This window comes from Rana temporaria, chromosome 1 (assembly GCF_905171775.1).
Source record: "Rana temporaria chromosome 1, aRanTem1.1, whole genome shotgun sequence".
In the NCBI taxonomy this organism is placed as follows: Eukaryota; Metazoa; Chordata; class Amphibia; order Anura; family Ranidae; genus Rana; species Rana temporaria.
Genome location: NC_053489.1, coordinates 40,758,798 through 40,779,066, shown reverse-complemented (window position 1 = coordinate 40,779,066; position 20,269 = coordinate 40,758,798). Strand labels below are relative to the sequence as shown.

At 46.4% G+C, this 20,269-nt stretch overlaps 1 protein-coding gene across 3 annotated transcripts in view; it reads right to left on the bottom strand.

Annotated features, from left to right (window-relative positions):
• Nucleotides 1-2,549: 2,549 nt before the first annotated feature.
• Nucleotides 2,550-20,269, bottom strand: part of SKA1 (spindle and kinetochore associated complex subunit 1) — a 33,807-nt gene continuing 16,087 nt past the window's right edge. For all 3 annotated transcript variants that reach the window (XM_040336933.1, XM_040336925.1, XM_040336919.1), the window contains exons 5-7: nucleotides 10,815-10,952; nucleotides 7,059-7,228; nucleotides 2,550-3,259 (exon numbers count right to left, since the gene is read on the bottom strand). In XM_040336933.1, coding sequence (XP_040192867.1) covers nucleotides 3,111-3,259; nucleotides 7,059-7,228; nucleotides 10,815-10,952 — 457 coding nt within the window. In that variant the 3' untranslated portion in view covers nucleotides 2,550-3,110. The remainder of the gene's footprint in view (nucleotides 3,260-7,058; nucleotides 7,229-10,814; nucleotides 10,953-20,269) is intronic.

Genomic DNA, 20,269 nt, shown 5'->3' with positions numbered 1-20,269 from the left:
AATGCATTAAGGTGAAAAACCCCAGTGACTTTACAACCCCTTTAAGCTTATAAAATAAAAGTGAGGAGCCGATTGGTTGCCGTGCACAGCCGCTTTAGATTCTGTCTGCTTTTGATAAATCCCCCCCCCCCCCCATTCTGAGCATGGAGCATAACCTGTATAACCAGACTTTATAGGTAATCTATTGCTCTTTGCACTTTATCACATGCTCTTGCGTCACGCTTTCTATAACAGATAATAGGAAGTATGTAACAGTTCAAAGGATCGATAGTACATATGGCTAAATTACATTCACAGCTCCATTCATCTTCAGAAAATAAAACAGTTAGCTTGGTGAGGAGCATTACAAACATTACAGAAAGTTCTCATTCGATAAATACATAATACTTTCCAGTATATTAAGGAAAAAACATTTCAAGTGAAAATTATAGCTTTTTTTTTTTTTTTTTAAACCGCTTCAATACCGGACATTTTCACTCCCTTCCTGCCCAGACCAATTTTTCATTTTCAGCGCTGTTGCACTTTGAATGACAATTGCGCGGTCATGCAACACTGTACCCAAATGAAATCTTTGTTTTTTTCCCCCTACAGATAGAGCTTTCGTTTGGCGGTATTTGATCACCTCTGCGTTTGTTATTTTTTGCGCTTATAAAAAAATAAAAATAAAAAAAATAAAAAACACACACAATAATTTTTACTTTAACCACTTAAGGACCGCCTCCTGCAGATATACGTCAGCAGAATGGCACAAGCACGTGCCTGTACGTCGTCCTCCCAGCCGCGGGCGCGTGCCCCGGTCCGAAACTCCGTGACCGCGGACCCGCGATTGGTCACAGGAGCTGAAGAAGGGGGGAGAGCCGTGTGTAAACACACCTTCCCCATTCTTCACAGTGGCAGCTTCATTGATCGTGTGTTCCCTGATATAGGGAAACACGATCAATGACGTCAGCTTGATGTACATAATGTAAGGAAGGGATAGTGTCCCAAAGAGGAGATTCCATCTCGCTGTCTCCAATGAATCGGTATTAACACCCCCCCTAAAAAAAATACCAACAACCCGAGAAACATTAAAAATACAGTTTATTAAAAGCGCAACAAATACTTTTTTTTTTTTTAAAGCTAAAACATGGAAAAAAACAAAACAAAAATCACAAACGACACAGATATCTGGAACGTGTAGAATTTAGGTGAAATGAATATTTATACTTTCAGCATGTAAACATTTAGAATTACACGGATAAGAACCTGAAAGGACATTTGATGTGACATCCTAACATGCTTTCCATTCCATGTGACCGTTTCATGCACAGATTTACCTCTTAGGGGATTCTTTACACCAGTGGGGTGCAGTACCACACATACACTATATATCCAAAAGTATTGGGACACCTGTCTTTACACGCACATGAACTTTAATGGTGTCTTAGTCCGGAGGGTTCAATATTGAGTTGGCCCACCCTTTGCAGCTATAACAGCTTCAACTCTTCTGGGAAGGATGTCCACAAGGTTTAGGAGTGTGTCTATGGGAATGCCGTCCACAAGGTTTAACCATTCTTCTAGAAGCACATTTGTGAGGTCAGGCACTGATGTTGGATGAGAAGGCCTGGCTCGCAGTCTGTTTTTTTTTAGCCGGGTTCACACACACACACACACACACACACACACACACACACACACACACACACACACACACACACACACGGTGCGGGACACTGCATGTAATTTACACCAGAATCTCAGCACACTTTTCTGTGTGAATTACATGCGGTGTCTCTGGGGTGCGATTTGAGCCATGGATTCGTATGGCTCAAATCGCACCACATTTCCACCAAACTCGCGCAGGACCCTTTTTTGTCCGCACCAGAATCGTATCGAATTGGCTGTTCACACCCTTGCGATCCAATTCTGCAAATCGCGCTGCATTTTGCAAACATTAACTTAACATACATGCCGCAATCAGTTTGCATTTTGATGCGGTGACGAATCCGCTGGGAATTCCACTGCATTTAGTGTGAACTGAGGTTTACTGTGACCCAGTGGCTGCCTGGCAGTCAGGGGCACCAGACGCATGGATTTCAATATGTTTTTTTTTTTTTTACACGATTATAGAGCCAGAGGCTCCAAAAAAGCGTGGGCTTGCGGCGCAGTGTTCTGTGCCCCGAGCCCACCCAGTTGTGCGACAATAGCGAATGAATATTTACTATTGTCACATGGATTCTCCTCCCGGCATTAAGGCCCCTTTCACACTGGGGCGGGAGCCGCGGTGGCGGTATAGCGTCGCTAAAAATAGTGGCGCTATGCCGTCGGATTTGCCGCGGGATTCGGCCGATAGCGGTGCGGTATTAACCCCCGCTAGCGGCCGATAAAGGGTTAATACCTCTGCGGAGGCGCATTGCGGGCGGTATTGACGCGGTTTCCCATTGTTTTAAATGGGAAGAAGCAGTATACATACCGCTCCAAAGATGCTGCTGACAGGAGATTTTTTTCTCTCCTGCCAGCGCATCGCCTCAGTGTGAAAGCCCTCCGGCTTTCACATTGAGGTTGCTGGGCAGGCGGTATAGCAGCGCTATTTTTAGCGCTGTACCGCCTGAAAAACTCCTCGTGTGAAAGGGGTCTAAGGGTTTCCGTGGTCTGGTCAGGTCTGCCCCCCCACCGACCGATGGAGCACCAACTACCACTGCTGTGATCTCATTTTATACTTTGACTTTCTGTCCCTGTAACGCCTGTGTACGAAACGTGCGTTATGGGCATCATCAGTAATACAATCCACTGTCACAGAATTTCAAACCATTCCCAGCTCTACCAAAAATAGGGTTGCCTTTTTCCTATCACTTCTGTGCTGACAGAAAGTAGTGGGAAAATCACCCCAATAGGGACAGCAATAAAATCCAGATAAAGGCTCACTTTACTTCTCTATCTGAAACAAAACATTAAGGTAGAGTCAGAATTCCCAATCAGTAATTCAAAGTACAGGAACTTTTATATCAACGGCCGGGGAGCCAAAGTATTGTCTCGGCACAGCCTCCTTTTAATTTGTACGATTCAATAAATGTTTATGACTTCCCGATAGGAAGAAGAATTTGAATGGTTACTGGTGCGGGTTTTGGCAATTAACAGATCACATAGCGCACTACTCCTTTACCGCGCATCTCCCGCATTCTGTGGCAATGTCGCAGGATGTTCAGCATTCCATGGAATCTTTTATCCACCTTCTGCTGGGTGAATTCTTTGATATCTTGATCTACAATAAAAAACTGACCTGGAGGGGAGATAAAGAAAGAGAGATTAGATTACAAATTATTATGTGTTCTTTGTGCATTTATGGAACGGGCGAGGAGGAATCTGAAATACTCCTGTGGCTTAGGCGGAAAAGAAAAGGAGACCTCTTGGGGGCCCCACAAATTTCTTTGCCTGCCAGAACTTTTGCTGCATAACCACTTCAGCCCCAGAAGATTTTACCCCCTCCTTGACCAGAGCACTTATTACAATTTGGCACTGCGTCGCTTTAACTGACAATTGTGCAGTCGTGCGACGTTGTACCCAAACAAAATCCTCCCCCCACAAATAGAGCTTTCTTTTGGCGATATTTGATCACCTCTGCGGTTTTGATTTTTTGCGCTATAAAAACAAAAGAACAGAGACAATAAAATAAAAAAAAAAAACACAATATCTTAATTTTTTCTATAATAAATATCCCACGTTTATTTTATTTTTTTAACCTCTTCCCGCCCGGTGGGTTTTTACGACCACATTGTCGGGAGGCCTTTATACGACTTCAAGGCCACTGGGGGACGTGCGAGCGGCGCCGGCGGTGCACGCGCACGCCCGCTGCGTCAGTCAGGTGCCGATGCGCGTGCCTGGCGGCCGCGATGTCCGCCAGGCATCGGCGGTCACAGAGACAGGGACGTGGAGCTTTGTGTGTAAACACGGAGCTCCACATCCTGTCTGGGAGAGGAGACTGATACTGTGTCCCTTGTACATAGGGACAACCATCGGTCACCTCCCCCAGTCACCCCCCTCCCCCCACAGTAAGAATCACCAATTAGGGAATACATTAACCCCCTCCTTGCCCCCTAGTGTTAACCCCTTCCCTGCCAGTCACATTTATACAGTAATCAGTGCATATTTATATCATTGTTCGCTGTATAATTGTGAATGGTCCCAAAAATGTGTCGTTTTAGCCCACACACGATCATTTTTTACAACCTGAAAAACAACATCCTTTAAAACGCTGTTAAAAAATGCAACATATTAGAAAAAAAAAAAAAATTGACGTTTTTCAGAACCTGAAAAATGATGTGAAACCCACACACGGTCGTTTTAAATGACATTTTTTAAAAAGGACGTTTTTTCATGCTGAAAAATGATCGTGTGTACGCGGCATCATTTCTCCCCTGAAAGAACCAGGAGCTGTGCGTTTACACACACAGATCCCGGTTCTCGCTCTGTCACGAGCGATTGCGGGTGCCTCTAGCAGCGCGCGCCCCTAGTGGCCACAGGGCAAGGTGACGTAACATAATGTTGTTTCACCCAGCCGTGCCATGATGCCGCAGTAAAACTGCGTTGGCTGGTCGGCAAGTGGTTAACCGGTTGTCAACTGCCCTATAAAATCACATTTACTGCCACAGGGCGGCCGCTCTGCGCAGGATCACGTATAGGCACTTTTGACACATTTTTGGGACCATTGTCCTTTTCACAGCGAAAAATGCTATCAAAATGCACAGATTACTGTGAAAATGACACTGGCAGTGAAGTGGTTAACCAGGAGGGGGCATTGTAGGGGTTAAGTGTGCCCTAAGGGAGTGTTCTTACTGTGGGGGGGGGGTGGGTGTGGCTGTGCGTGTGATGTCACTGATCGTCGTTCCCTAACACAGGGAACAGACGATCAGTAACAGCCACACTAGGAAGCACGGGGAGGGGTTTGTTTACACTTACCTCTCCCTGTTCTTCCTCTCAGTGACCCGTTCGCGGGGCACCGGCAGTGATCGGGTCCGCTGTTCCCGCAGGGACGGTCACAGAGGAGAGGACCGGGTTGCGAGCGCGCCGCCGGTGGCGCGCTGCGCGACCCACGGCTGGGCTCTTAAAGGGGACGTACATGTACGCCCTTGTGCCCAGCCGTGCCATTTTGTCGGCGTATATCGTTGTGCGGCGGTCCTCAAGTGGTTAAGGGTAAAAGTTTGTCGCCATTCCACGAGCAGCCCAACTTTGAAGCGTGACATGTTGGGTATCAATATACTCAGGGGGAGATTTGGGGGTTCCAAGTAATTTTCTAGCAAAAAAAAAAAAAAAAATCACCAAATCTTAGAGAGGCTCGGTCCTTAAAGGGGTTGTAAAGGTTCGTCTTTTATTTTCTAAATTGATTCCTTTAAGCTAGTGCATTGTTGGTTCACTTACCTTTTCCTTAAATTTCTCCTCAGTAAGCTTTCCACCATCATCTGAGTGGTGGAAAGTCATTTAGAACAGCTTACCGAACATCTTACTGAGGAGGAACAGGAAGTGAGAAATTCAGACAAAGAAAAAAAACATTAAGGGTCCTTTCACACTAGCGGTCCGTTCATTACAAGTCCGTTAATGGACTTGTAATGAATCCCTATGGGATCGCGTCCGTTAGCGGATGGAGCATCCGCTAACATCCGCGTCCGTCGGGATCCGCTTTTGCGAACGGAAGAAACCCTATTTTTCTTCCGTTCGGCGGAACGGATCGGATGCAGACGGACGGTCCGGGAAATTGAAGGAAAAGGTAAGTGAACCAACAATGCACTAGCTTAACCACTTAAGGACCGCCTCCTGCACATTTACGTCGCCAGAATGGCACGAGCACGTACAGGTACGTCCTGCGCTAGTACCCAGTACCCATAATGTCGCAGTCATGGAAAAATAAAAAAATAAAATCGCTGATCGCCGCCATTAGTAGTAAAAAATAAATAATTAATAAAAATGCAATAAAACTATCCCCTATTTTGTAAACGCTATAAATTTTGCGCAAACCAACCGATAAACGCTTATTGCGATTTTTTTTTACCAAAAATAGGTAGAAGAATACGTATCGGCCTAAACAGAGAAAAAAAAATGTTTTTTTATATATATTTTTGGGGGATATTTATTATATCAAAAAGTAAAAAATATTATTTATTTTTTTCAAAATTGTCGCTCTATTTTTGTTTATAGCGCAAAAAAATAAAAACCGCAGAGGTGATCAAATACCACCAAAAGAAAGCTCTATTTGTGGGAAAAAAAAAGGACGCCAATTTTGTTTGGGAGCCACGTCACACGACCGCGCAATTGTCTGTTAAAGCGATGCAGTTCAGAATTGCAAAACCTGGCCAGGTCCTTTAGCTGCATTTTGGTCCGGGGCTTAAGTGGTTAAGGGAACCTATTTAGAAAATAAAAAAACAAACCTTTACAACCCCTTTTAGGCTTGGTTCACACTACTACACTACTTTGATCCTACTTTGCTCTGTGTTCAATGTTTCCCTATGAGAGCGTCTTGTAGCGTCCTACACAAGTCGGTCCGACTTTGAAAATGCTCCCTGTACTACTTTTGGTCCTACATTGATCCTACTTCAGGCCCATTGAATATCATTGAAGTCGGACCTAAGTAGTATCCTGTTCATGAAAGTAGGATGGATGTAGGACCAATGTAGGATAAGGCTGGGTTCACACTACTACACTACTTTCATCCTACTTTGCTCTGCTACATTGGTCCTACATCCATTCTACTTTCATGAACAGGATACTACTTTGGTCCGACTTCAATGATATTCAATGGGCTGAAGTAGGATCAATGTAGGACCAAAAGTAGTACAGGGAGCATTTTCAAAGTCGGACCGACTTGTGTAGGACGCTACAAGACGCTCTCATAGGGAAACATTGAACACAGAGCAAAATAGGATGAAAGTAGTGTAGTAGTGTGAACCCAGCCTTAGTGGATAAACAAGCTGAAGTTAGAAGCCGATTGGCTACCATGCACCAGGTTTTGCACTCTCCAGTTTCATTTGTGAATTAGCCGCTAGAGAAAGTAATTTCCCTACACTTCGCAGTGTCTAGCTTTCAGCTACCTTTTGTATCTTTTGTTTCGTCATCTTTAAACCGTCCGAGTTGCTTCTTGGCCAAATTGTTCAGAGTTTTCAGCGGCTGCTGCATGATCTTGTATTTTCCCACAACAGCCTTGTTGATTTCCTCAATAAGGCAGTTAATCTGATCGTAAGTTAAACGGTTCTTCAGATATCTGCCAAAAAGAAAAAGAAAAGATAAATAAAAAAAATAAAATAAAAAAGGGACATCGGTCATGCGAATCGCATCGTAAAGTTTCATTTCACTGCAAGCGCCACCAATGCCCCAAGCTTTGGATGTGTCACATAACAGCCACCACGGTCTTAGTAGGAGGTCCAAGAACAGACTTCATGATAACTTGTATTCAGAATTCCTTACAGAGATCCCTGAATGTATTAATGATCTTGTAGGTGATTTAGCCTCCCACAACCATCCCAAACAGATTTATCCAGCTGTGGTGGACACATTCATTGAAAGGATAAGTTCAACTATATTGAAAGCTACAAGCTGTCCGCCGCAAAGGCTGTCGGCACTTGTAGTCATTTCATTCACAAAACTCTGAATGAAGGATGCGACTGTGTGGGCGGAGCACCACATGGCCACACTCAGCGGGTGTGGGGAGAAGATCAGGCAAGTATAACATGTTTGATATTTTAGTGTCACTTTAACCACTCAAGGACTGGAAGGATTTACCCCCTTAATGACCAGGCCATTTTGCGATACGGCACTGCGTTGCTTTATCTGACAATTACGTGGTCGTGCAACGCTTTACCCAAACAAAATTGATGTCCCCCCCCCCCCCCCCCCCCTTTCCCAAATAGAGCTTTCTTTTGGTGGCAAATTTTTTTCCCCGAACAAAATAAAGAAATAATATTTTTTAATAATCGTTTCCAGGCATCAGACTTCTGTCAGTATTATATGCAGGGAACAGGCTGGCAGTGGCGGGTGACACTGGCTGGCAGTGGTTGGAACGGGGGGGGGGGGGCGACACTGGTGGGTGGCACCGACAGATTGCACTGATACATTTACACTCGGCTTAGTGTGAAACCCAACTGTGTGAAACTAAGAGGAGAGAGAGAAGCTATCTGCTTCATGTCGGGGGTGGGCGGGACCCAGCAGCTAAATTACACCAGCCAATGATTGGGCTGCTTTAGAAAGGGGGCAGGGCCACATACACGTAGCGGTCCGCCCAGATACTATCCTATTGGCTAGTGTAACATAGCTGCTGGGTCCCGTCCACCCCCGACATCGAGCGGACAGCTCCTCTCTGTTACTTGTCAGTTTCACACTCAGCGCGGCGCTTGATGCTGCCAGAGGCGCTGAGTGTGGAGAAGGGAGGAGGAATGGCGGTCAGTGTAAACTATCGGCCTAATTTTGATTATAATCGTCCGATGACGATTTATAAAAAAAAATGGCCAAATATCGGCCGATATATCTGTCTACCTCCACATCAGATAAAAGCTCTCGCATGCGTTTGCAAATGCGTGCAGACAAAACCCCTGTTTTTAAAACGCATACTGTTAGAGAGGTTAATTGGTTGTTCTGCGAGCTGGTCGGTAAGTAGGCTTGGTTTTTCCTGGGCATTCCCCAGGCCTTTGTTGATATCGGATAAAAGCAGCCTGAAAATTCTGTCTGGGGAGGTTGCCAAAATAAATTAGCAGGGAGCAGGTCCTATTACAAAACACCTCTGAGAGTCTCTGCCTATGAGGCGAGGGGTTGTGCGTCTTTGCTCCAATGAGCAATGTTAGCTATCTTGGCTGTATGCCCAGACATCACACTCTGTGTTAATCAGAAAGAGAAAATCTAACATGATCTGAATTTTCTAAACAGTATATAAAATGTGAAGAGAGCAGATATACATGTAAAACGTATGCAGGGAGATTTGGTTTCATCTCTGTGTAGTATCATCAGAGGCTGTTCACTTCATTGGGTGTATGGGGGGGGAGGGGTTTACATCTACTTTAAACTTTTTTTTTTTTTTTGCATTTCCTGGTTTCTTGCCTAGACAAAGGCCATACATCCCAGGGGTTTTCAGGGGGGGGGGGGGGGGGTTCTCAGCCAAGCACACTCTCCTGACTGAATGCCTGAGCTAAGGGAAGATGGACTCCAGGAAGTAAATGCTACACAAGTCATTTTCTCTTACTCAAGATGGCCACAGCCAGAAATGCTAGGGGGTGTTTTTCAAAGTGATCTCTTAACAAAATAAATCATGGAGAGAGATGGATGCACGGAAACGTTTTCTTTGAATTTTAAAAATGAAATGAAATATTTAAAAAAAAATGAATTAAATCGTGTTTTTTGGTTTGTGGTGCTCAGATGCAGTGAAGATCCACTTTAATGAAAATAAAAATCTCATAGTAATACTCAGCTATTGGGAGACTGGACCTTTGCTGGACAGCGGCACAAACTGCAGATACAGGGCCAGGTTCTCGTAGAACGGCGTATCCTTGCGGCAGCGTAAAGTATCCGATTTACAATACGCCTCCGCAACTTAGATGGGCAAGTGCTGTATTCTCAAAGCACTTGCTCCGTAAGTTGCGGCGGCATAGCGTAATTCGGCCGGCGTAAGGCCGCCTAATTCAAATGTTGAACAGGGGGGCGTGTTTTATGTCAAATGTGCTGTGACCCGACGTGATTGACATTTTGCACTGACGGCGCATGCGCCGTCCGTGGAATATCCCAGTGTGCTTTGCGTCAAAGTACGCCGAAAGGACGTATTGGTTTCGACGTGTACGTAAATGACGTCCAGCCCCATTCAAGGACGACTTACGCAAACGACGTAAAGTTTTCAAATTTCGACGCGGGAACAACGGCCATACTTAACATTGGTACGCCGCAGTTATGCCTCATATAGCAGGGGTAACTTTACGCCGGGAAAAGCCTAACGTAAACGGCGTATCTTTACTGCGTCGGCCGCGCGTACGTTCATGAATTCGTGTATCTAGCTAATTTACATATTTTGACGCGTAAATCAGCTTACACGCCCCTAGCGGCCAGCGTACAAATGCAGTTAGGCTCCGACGGCGTAAGAGACATACGCCAGTCGGATGTAATAGAAATCTATGCGTAACTGATTCCAAGAATCAGGCGCATAGATACGACTGCTCGGATTCGGACATACGACGGCGTACAATAGCGCTACGCCGTCGTAAGTCCTCTAAGAATCCGGGCCCTAGTCTAGTAGCAGGGATCAGAGACCGGAGCCAAGGTGAATAACTTATGGATTGCTTCGAGTCTCTGAAAACCACGGAATCCTATTAACAGCATTAGGCTGCAGTCACACCTTGGCGTACCTAATCGCGGCGTTTTGTCCGGCGAATTGCGGCGACAAATCCCGCGATTGTGAATGCAGCTTACCCCCAGGTCCACATCTCCTATGTCGAACGCCGAAAGCCCCCTGAAAAAAAGGTCCGGGACTTGTTTTCAGGCGGCAGGCGTACGGCGTGGAGATGTGAACCATCTCCATAGAGGGCAATGTAAAATCATCCCTCCAGCGTCTTAGGGGCTGCTGCGGCGTCGCGCTTCAGGCGTATATACGCCTAGGTGTGAACAGAGCCTCATGACCAAGTCAGTGCAAAGCCTGAAACTGGATCAGAAAGCAAAATATCTGGAGGAAGTGAGGACTTTTCAAGGGCTCTGGATGGGCACAGAGAGGAGCAAACAGCACAAACCCTACACCATGAGATAGCAGGTAGGATCAGCCAATCAAATGTGTCCATTTCTAAGTGTAAATGTTATTCCATTATTAGATTTCTACTTACGCAGGGACACTTTCGAACTCCTGCACCGTTATCAGCTCCATCTCCTTGATGACATGTTTATCTTTGATGGGTTTCTTCACCGGCACTGGAGCAACGGCCTTTACTTCCACCGGAGCGGCTTCATTTCCACCTGGACTGCTGTTTAAAAAAAAAAAAAAAAAAAAAAACAAACAACAATGCTTTAAAACTAAAGTTTAAATGCAAACCTTCAGTCATTTTTTCATCTATTAAATCTTCTGCCCTTGTTGTTTTAACTTTGGATAGTAAAACATGTTTTTTTCTACCAGTAAAAAAATAGATTTTTAATACAGCTTACCTGTAAAATCTTTTTCTTGGAGTACATCACAGGACACAGAGCGGCATATTCATTACTATATGGGTTATATGGAGTACCTTCAGGTGTAGACACTGGCAATCTCAAAAACAGGAAGTGCCCCTCCCTATATAACCCCCTCCCATAGGAGGAGTACCTCAGTTTTGTAGCAAGCAGTATGCCTCCCAAAAAGGTCCCCATAAGAGGGGTGGGAGCTCTGTGTCCCGTGATGTACTCCAAGAAAAAGATTTTACAGGTAAGCTGTATTAAAAATCTCTTTTTCTTTATCGTACATCACGGGACACAGAGCGGCATATTCATTACTATATGGGATGTCCCAAAGCAATGCTTACAATGAGGGGAGGGAGAACATCTTCCCAAGACAAAAGGATTTAATTTAGAGATATACTCAAATCATAATAAATCCAACTTAGTTGAGAAAAAATAATTTTAAATGTAACTCAAAAGGGAGCCCCCGGAATCCGAGGGTCTCAAACTGCAGCCTGCAGCACTGCCTGCCCAAAGGCTGTATCAGTATTCCTTCTTACGTCCAACTGGTAGAATTTTGTAAACGTGTGGACAGAAGACCAGGTTGCCGCCTTGCAAACTTGAGCCATAGAGATCTGGTGATGTGCTGCCCAGGAGGCGCCCATGGCCCTAGTAGAATGAGCCTTTAATGATAATGGAGGAGGCAACCCTTTCAAGCCGTAGGCCTGAGTGATTAACTGTTTAATCCACCTCGATATGGTGGATTTTGCAGCTGCCTGCCCCTTCTTGGGCCCATCCGGTAAAATGAACACCACATCTGTTTTCCGGATCTTCTCTGTAGCTTTAAGATAGGCCTTCATGGCCCTGACAATATCCAAGGTATGCAGCAACCCTTCCTTTCTGGAAGTAGGTTTAGGAAAGAAGGATGGTAATACCAAATCCTGGTTTAGATGAAAACTGGATATAACCTTTGGTAGGAAGGAAGGATGAGGGCGGAGAACGACCCTGTCCTTATGCAAAATAAGATATGGTTCCTTACAGGATAAGGCTGCCAGTTCCGATACTCTTCTGGCGGAAACTATGGCGACCAAAAATACTAACTTCCTTGTCAGTAAAACCAAAGGAATCTCAGCCAACGGCTCAAAAGGTTGTTTCTGTAAACTTGACAGAACAAGATTTAAATCCCACGGACAAAGCGGGGATTTAACTGGAGGATTAATACGTAAGACCCCCTGCATGAAGGTCTTAACCAGCGAGTGGGTGGCCAGCGGCCGCTGAAACCATACTGACAAAGCTGAAATCTGTCCTTTGATAGTGCTTAATGCCAGTCCTTTATCCACTCCTAGCTGGAGAAAACGTAATACTCTATCGATGGTAAACTTACGAGAAAGCCATAGCTTGGACTCACACCAGCCTACATAGGCCTTCCAGACCCTGTAATAAATCACCCTAGAGACCGGTTTCCTGGCTCTGATTAGGGTAGAGATTACTTTCTGAGACAGACCTCTACCCCTGAGAATCAGGGATTCAGCTTCCAGGCCGTCAAATTTAGATGCCGTAAGGCAGGGTGGAGGATCGGACCTTGCGATAGCAGGTCTGGCCGTAGAGGAAGAGTCCAAGGGTCTCCCACTACCATCTTCAGGATTAGTGAATACCATGCCCTTCTGGGCCATGCTGGAGCTACCAGGATAACTGGTATGTGCTCCACCCTGATCCTGCGCAGCAGGCGGGGTAGTAACTGGAGCGGGGGAAAAGCATAAAGAAGTTTGAACTGATGCCAAGGGCAAACCAGCGCATCGTTTCCGCAGGCCATCGGATCCCTTGAGCGGGATATGAACCTGTCTAGCTTCTTGTTGAGTCTTGATGCCATGACGTCCACGTCCGGCACTCCCCATCTCTGGCAGAGTGTCTGAAAGACCTGTGGATGTAGAGACCATTCCGCCGGCAACAGAGTCTGGCGACTTAAGAAGTCCGCCTGAAGGTTGTCCACTCCTGGAATGAATATTGCCGATATGCAGGGCACATGAGCTTCTGCCCAGAGGAGAATCAAGCTCACCTCTCTCTGAGCGGCTTGACTCTTGGTTCCCCCTTGGTGATTTATGTATGCCACTGCCGTGGCATTGTCCGATTGAATTCTCACCGGGAACCCCTGCAACTTGGACGTCCAAGCCCTGAGGGCTAGTCGAGCAGCTCTGAGCTCCAAGATGTTGATGGGCAACTGCTTCTCTGGCTTTGCCCAAGTGCCTTGGCGAGTGCAACCATCCAAAATTGCTCCCCAGCCTGTCAGGCTGGCGTCTGTGGTTACTATCTTCCAAGCCACTGGGCTGAAAGACTTCCCCCTCAGTAGATTCTGAGGGTCTAACCACCAACACAGACTTTGTCGGACTCTTGATGAGAGCGGCAAAGGGATATCCAAGGCCTGTGGCCTCCTGCTCCATGCTGACAGGATGGCTGCCTGCAGGATGCGAGTGTGGCTCTGGGCGTACGGTACCGCCTCGAATGTGGCCACCATCTTGCCTAGTAACCGCATACATAGGCGAACAGTTGGTTCTCTCTTGCTTAGAACCAGTAGGATTAATTCCTTGATGGCTTTGACTTTTATCAGAGGCAGAAACACCCTCTGTTGTTCTGTGTCTAATCTCATGCCGAGATATTCCAACTGCCTTGTGGGCTGGAATGCTGATTTTTCTCGATTTAGGACCCAGCCGAACCTCTCGAGGTACTGAACTGTGAGGGCCACTGCTCGTTCCAAGCCAGGAGACGAGTGATCTATGACTAGGAGGTCGTCCAGGTATGCTAGGATCGTGACCCCTTGGATCCTTAGATTGGCTAGGATTGGAGCTAGGACCTTCGTAAACACCCGGGGGGCCGTAGCCAACCCGAAGGGAATCGCCACGAATTGGAAATGACGTAGAGCCACGAGAAGCGTAGAATTCTTTGATGTGGCTGGTAAACTGGAACATGAAGGTAAGCATCCCTTATGTCTATGGATGCCATAAAATCGTCCTTCTGAAGTGCGGCAACTGCTGACCGCACGGATTCCATCCGAAATGAGCGGACCTTTAGGTATGCATTCACCCTTTTTAAGTCCAAAATTGACCTGACATCGCCGTTGGGCTTTGGGATGATGAATAGGTTGGAGTAGAAACCTAGCCCCTGTTCTTGGACTGGTACCTCTACTATTACCTCCTGAGAGAGTAGATGATTCAATGCCGCTATTAATGCGGCTCCCTTCTTCGGATCGTTTGGTACTCTTGACTCCTGAAAATGTGGAGGAGGAAACTTTAGGAAGTCTAGTTTGTAGCATGTAGCCACGGAAGACCGTACCCATCTGTCGGGAATGCTGGCCTCCCAAACCTCTGCAAAGAGACGCAGTCTTCCCCCCACCTTCGAGGGTGGGGGCGCCCCTTCATAGGGCCGGCTTGGGGGCTGGCTTTGCTGGCTTGCGAAACCACTGCTTCTTGCCTGCGACGGCCTGTCCCTGCGACTTGTTAAAATTTGATCTTGCAGGAGGCCGTCGATACTGTTTGGTATTGGAAGGCCCCTGCCCAGGGGAGTACTGTCGTTTAAACGCAGGCCCCCGAAACTTCTTCTTGGTGGGCAAAAGAGTACTTTTTCCGCTTGAAATGGTCTGGATGTATTTGTCCAGGTCTTCTCCAAAGAGTCGTCCTCCATGGAAGGGGAACCCTACCAGGTGCTTCTTGCATGGGGGCTCTGCCTCCCAGCTCTTTAACCATAAGAGTCTTCTCATATGGATAAGGGATAACGATAAACGTGACGCTTGCTGGATAGAATCCTTAATCGCATCTACCGTAAAGAGTATGGCCCTAGGGACGTCCGAAAATTCTTCTGCCTGCTGGGCAGGAATAAGTTTAAGCATCTGCTTAGCTTGATCCGATAATGCTTGTGCAACCCCAATTGCAGCCACAGCTGGCTGCACTACTGCCCTTGCAGTAGTGAAGGAGGTTTTAAGTAGCGTTTCCAAGCGTTTATCAACCGGATCCTTGAACACCTGTATGTTTTCTACAGGGCATGTTAAAGATTTGTTAACACATGAGATGGCTGCGTCTACAGCCGGGGCTGCCCATCTCTTGGAAAATTTCTCTTCCATAGGATATAAGGCAGAGAATCTTTTTGGTGGTACAAAGATTCTATCTGGCTTGGCCCAATCTTGGAACATAACTTCCTCTAGTAGAGGATGGATCGGAAAAACCGCATTGGTTTGAGGCGCTCTTAGTGAGCCCAAAGCTGAGACCGCTGATACTTGGAGATCTGGTACTGGCAAGTTGAACGTCCTATGGACCAAGTCTGTTAAAACTTGAACCCACCAGCTCTCCCTTTGGGAGGCTGCGCCAGACTCCTCCGTACCCGGGTCCTCGATCCCTGAACCTGCTTGGTCCTTGTCCAAGAGGTCTTCCAATTCCCCTGTGAAAGGGACCTCCTCATCTGAGGGTTCACGCTCGGGCGACGGAGATCTATTCCGTTTTTTGCCCCGCATAGCCCTGGCTATCATTTTTTCCATTCTTTTTTCCATCTCCTTTAGAGAGGTGGACAGTACCTCGTCCGTGACCACCCTAGGGTTGGACTGACCCGTGCCAGCTCCAGCCCCAGATCCCGATGGTCTCACCAAGGCTCCCTCTGGGGAAAGTAGCGGTATGACTTTGTCCGAGACCTCAGACCCTCTGGGGGAATCCCCACCTCTTGTACCCTCTGAACCAGATGCCATGGTACAATACCGAGGTACGCCCGCTACTTAACGGTGTTTGGGAAAATAAATAGTTGTTGCCCAAAAAACCTTTCTGGGGAAAAAAATGCCTTCTTTCTTATTAACTTGGTTTGTTTTTTTTGTTTTTTTTAAACCAAAGAAAGAAAAACCATTCTGTCCCCCTTTAGTAGTATTTGCCAAAAAAAACTGCTGAAAATAAAAAGAAACCCTATCTCTAGGGTAAAAGACAGTCTTTTTAAAGACTGTAATACTCTTCTTGGGCCCCTGTGTGTACTCGGCGCCCCCCTCTGCCGCTCTGGTCCTTCCTCTCTCAGTTCCAACACTTCACTGAGCTGGGAACTTTTTGGAAGGGCCGCCCCTTCCTTTTACCTACAGGCCCGCCCTTCCCCTGTCAGAAAAACGGCGCGAATTGCGCCCATATCACGGGGACGCGCTCGCGCCCGCCGGCGGAGGGGGCCACACGAGGAGGTCAGAGGCTGATCCTGCCGTCCAGGCCAGGATCCACAGAGCGGCATATTTTCCTGCAGCAACCGCCTGGACCTCTCTGAGCAGGCTTGCAGGTAAGAGCATTCACTCCCTTTACATAAAACCTCAGTAGATTCCCAGGGGCTTCTCTTAGAGAGAATTGTCACTATACACACAGGCCCTTTTTCAATGCTTTCTAGCACCAGTTGCAATACTACCAGGGAGGTCACAATTATGGGGAATATATACATACAGAGTCATCCTATCCTAAGATATGTGACTCACCTTGCCAGATGCAGCGCATAACCTTAGGCATGTCCCACTGTGACCTTCCCCCAGAAAAAACCTGCTGCGAACCAAGTTCCGCAAGTTTCCCCTTCACTTACCTGCTCCATGCCGCAGGACTTTGCACAGCAAGAGGTCCAATCTTCCCCCATCTCCGTGGGGCGTCTAGACCTTCAGGCCCTGGGTTCCTATGAAGGATCCACTGTCCTGGGCCCATATAGCACCCTGGCAACAGAAACATTAGGCCCCCAAAGGTTTCTAAGTTCTGGGCCCAGAGTCCAGCTCTCTGTGACAGAAAGCATTATGGGCTATACCCCAATGGTTTGGGGTCCGGTTGCTGACCACTTTAGCACTGAGGCCTTTGGACAGAACCGGTTAGCCCACCTTAATCCCAAGGATGTGGAGGCAAGCTAAACCATGACCAACACCTAAGACACTGGCGTAAAAACTGAGGTACTCCTCCTATGGAAGGGGGTTATATAGGGAGGGGCACTTCCTGTTTTTGAGATTGCCAGTGTCCATCACCTGAAGGTACTCCATATAACCCATATAGTAATGAATATGCCACTCTGTGTCCCGTGATGTACGATAAAGAAATACATTATACAGCCCCCTTCTGTTTCTTGTCTGGTCATTAGCCTAGGCTTATGACATCATCCACAGCTCTCACTCTCAATACATCCCTGCGGGGAGACACTGTGGAGGGATGAAGTCCCAAGGGAAGGGGTGAGCACCCTGACCAATCCCCAGCCAGAACGGCTCGGGTGATGGGGGCAAGCTTACCGAGGAGGAACAGGAAGTGAGAAATTCAGACAATAAAAACATTTAGAAGGGAAATGGAAGGAAAAGGTAAGTGAACCAACAATGCACTAGCTTAACCACTTAAGACCCGGACCAAAATGCCGGTAAAGGACCCGGACAGTTTTTGCCATTTGGCACTGCGTCGCTTTAACTGACAATTGCGCGGTCGTGCGACATGGCTCCCAAACAAAATTGGCGTCCTTTTTTCCCCCACAAATGGAGCTTTCTTTTGGTGGCATTTGATCACCTCTGCAGTTTTTATTTTTTGCGCTATAAACAAAGATAGAGCGACAATTTTGAAAAAAAATGCAATATTTTTCCTTTTTGCTATAATAAATATCCTCAAATATATATATATATATATATATATATATATATATATATATATATATATATAAAAAAAATGTTTTCCCTCAGTTTAGGCCGATACGTATTCTTCTACATATTTTTGGTAAAAAAAAAAAATAGATCACATAAGCGTTTATCGATTGGTTTGCGCAAAATGTATAGCGTTTACAAAATAGGGAAAAGTTTTTTTGCACTTTTATTAATATTTTTTTTTTTTTTACTACTAATGGCGGCGATCAGCGATTTTTTTCATGACTGCGACATTATGGCGGACACATCGAACAATTATGAAACATTTTTGGGACAATTGTCATTTTCACAGCAAAAAATGCTATAAAAATGCATCGTTTACTGTGAAAATTACAATTTCAGCTTGGGAGTTAACCACTAGGGGGCACTGTAGGGGTTAAGTGTGACCTCATATGCATTTCTAACTGTAGAGGGGCGGGGCTGGACGTGTGAGGTCATTGATCGTGTTTCCCTTATACTCAACTGCTCTGTGCAATGATTTTGCAATGAGCACTCCCGATTCTTTTTTTCTCCGGTACCCCACCAGCGCTCCTGGCTCCCCACCCCCCACAGCAAGCTGCTCGCTATGGGGGCACTTGGGCAAGCTCGTTCTCCACCCAGCTCTGTGTGTCCATAGACACACAGGGCCGGATTCAGAAAAGAGATACGACGTTGTATCTCTGAGTGCGTTCAGTCGTATCTATGCGCCCGATTCAGAGAATCAGTTACGCATAGATAACCCTAAGATCCGACAGGTGTAAGTGTCTTATCTTAGGCTGCATTTTCTGGCTGGCCACTAGGTGGCGCTTCCGTATTTTTACGCAAGGAATATGCAAATTAGTATTTACGCCGATTCAGAAACGAACGACCGCCCGGCGCTTTTTTTTTTACGTCGCTTGCGTTCGGCTTTTTCCGGCGTATAGTTACCCCTGCTATATGAGGCGTAGCTAATGTTAAGTATGGCCGTCGTTCCCGCGCTGAGTTTTGAAATTTTTACGTCGTTTGCCCAAGTCGTTCGTGAATACGACTTTACGTTTACATCGAATCCAATACGTCCTTGCGGCGTACTTTGGCGCAAGGCACACTGGGATATTTTACGGACGGCGCATGCGCCGTTCAAAAAATAAAAAATAAACGTAAAAAAAACGCGGAGTCAAGTCAAATTTAAATACAACACATCCCAACATCCCCATTTGAATTACGCGGCCTTACGCCGCAACAGATACGTTACACCGCCGTAAATAAGGGCGCAAGTTCTTTTTGAATACAGAACTTGCGCCCAAAGTTACAGCGGCGTAACGTATCTCTGATACGTTACGCCGGTATAAAGATACGCTCAGGTATCTGAATCCAGCCCACAGACCATCCCCCGGCTGTGTTAGACAGCAGCAGGAACCAGTGGCTTTTGCTAGTGTGTGAGCCAATGAGGTGGGGGAGAGCCTCGGCTCTCGTGCACAGTGCTGGAAGATCAGGCAAGTATAAAAGCAGTGAGGGGGGCTGCATGCACACCTTAATGAAGACAATGCAATAGTGTAAAAAGAAAAAACCTTCAGCTTATGGAACCACTTTAACTGCTCATTTATAGGTAGATTCACATAGATAGGTGCAAACTTGCGGCGGCGTAGCTTAGCGTTTAGGCTACGCCGCCGTAAGTTAGCTAGGCAAGTACATGATTCACAATGTACTTGCCTGCTATGTTACGGCGGCGTAGCCTAAAGCGGGCGGGCGTAAGGGCGCCAAATTCAAATGTGTGTAAGGGGGGCGTGTTTTATGTTAATAAGGCTTGGCCTTACGTTTTTGACGGTCTTTTTTACTGCGCATGCGCCGGGCGCCTACATTTCCCACTGTGCATTGCGGCCAAGTACGCTGCACGGGCCCATTGATTTTGACGTGGTGGTAAATCCCGATTCACGGACGACTTACGCAAACGACGTAAAAAAAAATTGAATTTCGACGCGGGAACGGCGGCCATACTTGACATTACTATTCCACTAGGGCCTAGCTCTAACTTTAGGCGGCCTATCTCATACGTAAACGGCGTAAAAAAGTACTGCGTCGGCCGGGCGTACGTTCGTGAATCGGCGTATCCCCTCCTTTACATAATCTACGCCGACCGCAATGGAAGCGCCACCTAGCGGCCATCCAAAATATTGCAATCTAAGATAGGACGGCGCAAGCCGTCGTATCTTAGATATGTTTAAGCGTATCTCTGTTTGAGCATACACTTAAACATAAGTCGGCGTAGATTCTGAGTTAGGTCGGCTTATCTACTGATAAGCCGGCCTAACTCTTTGTGAATCTACCTATTAGTCTTCAGTCTTAGCAAATGACCTGCAGGTCACCAATTAGGCTATTCCTCTGTCCTCTCCATTCCCATCAATTAGTCCTTTGTATTAGATTGACAGCAATGCAGTACAGCCTGATTGGAATGGAGTTACATTTTTCCCCCAGAGTTGTAGGTCATTACAACAGGCTACTGTATTTTTTTTTTTTTAAACGTACCTCAAAGAGTTGCAATAA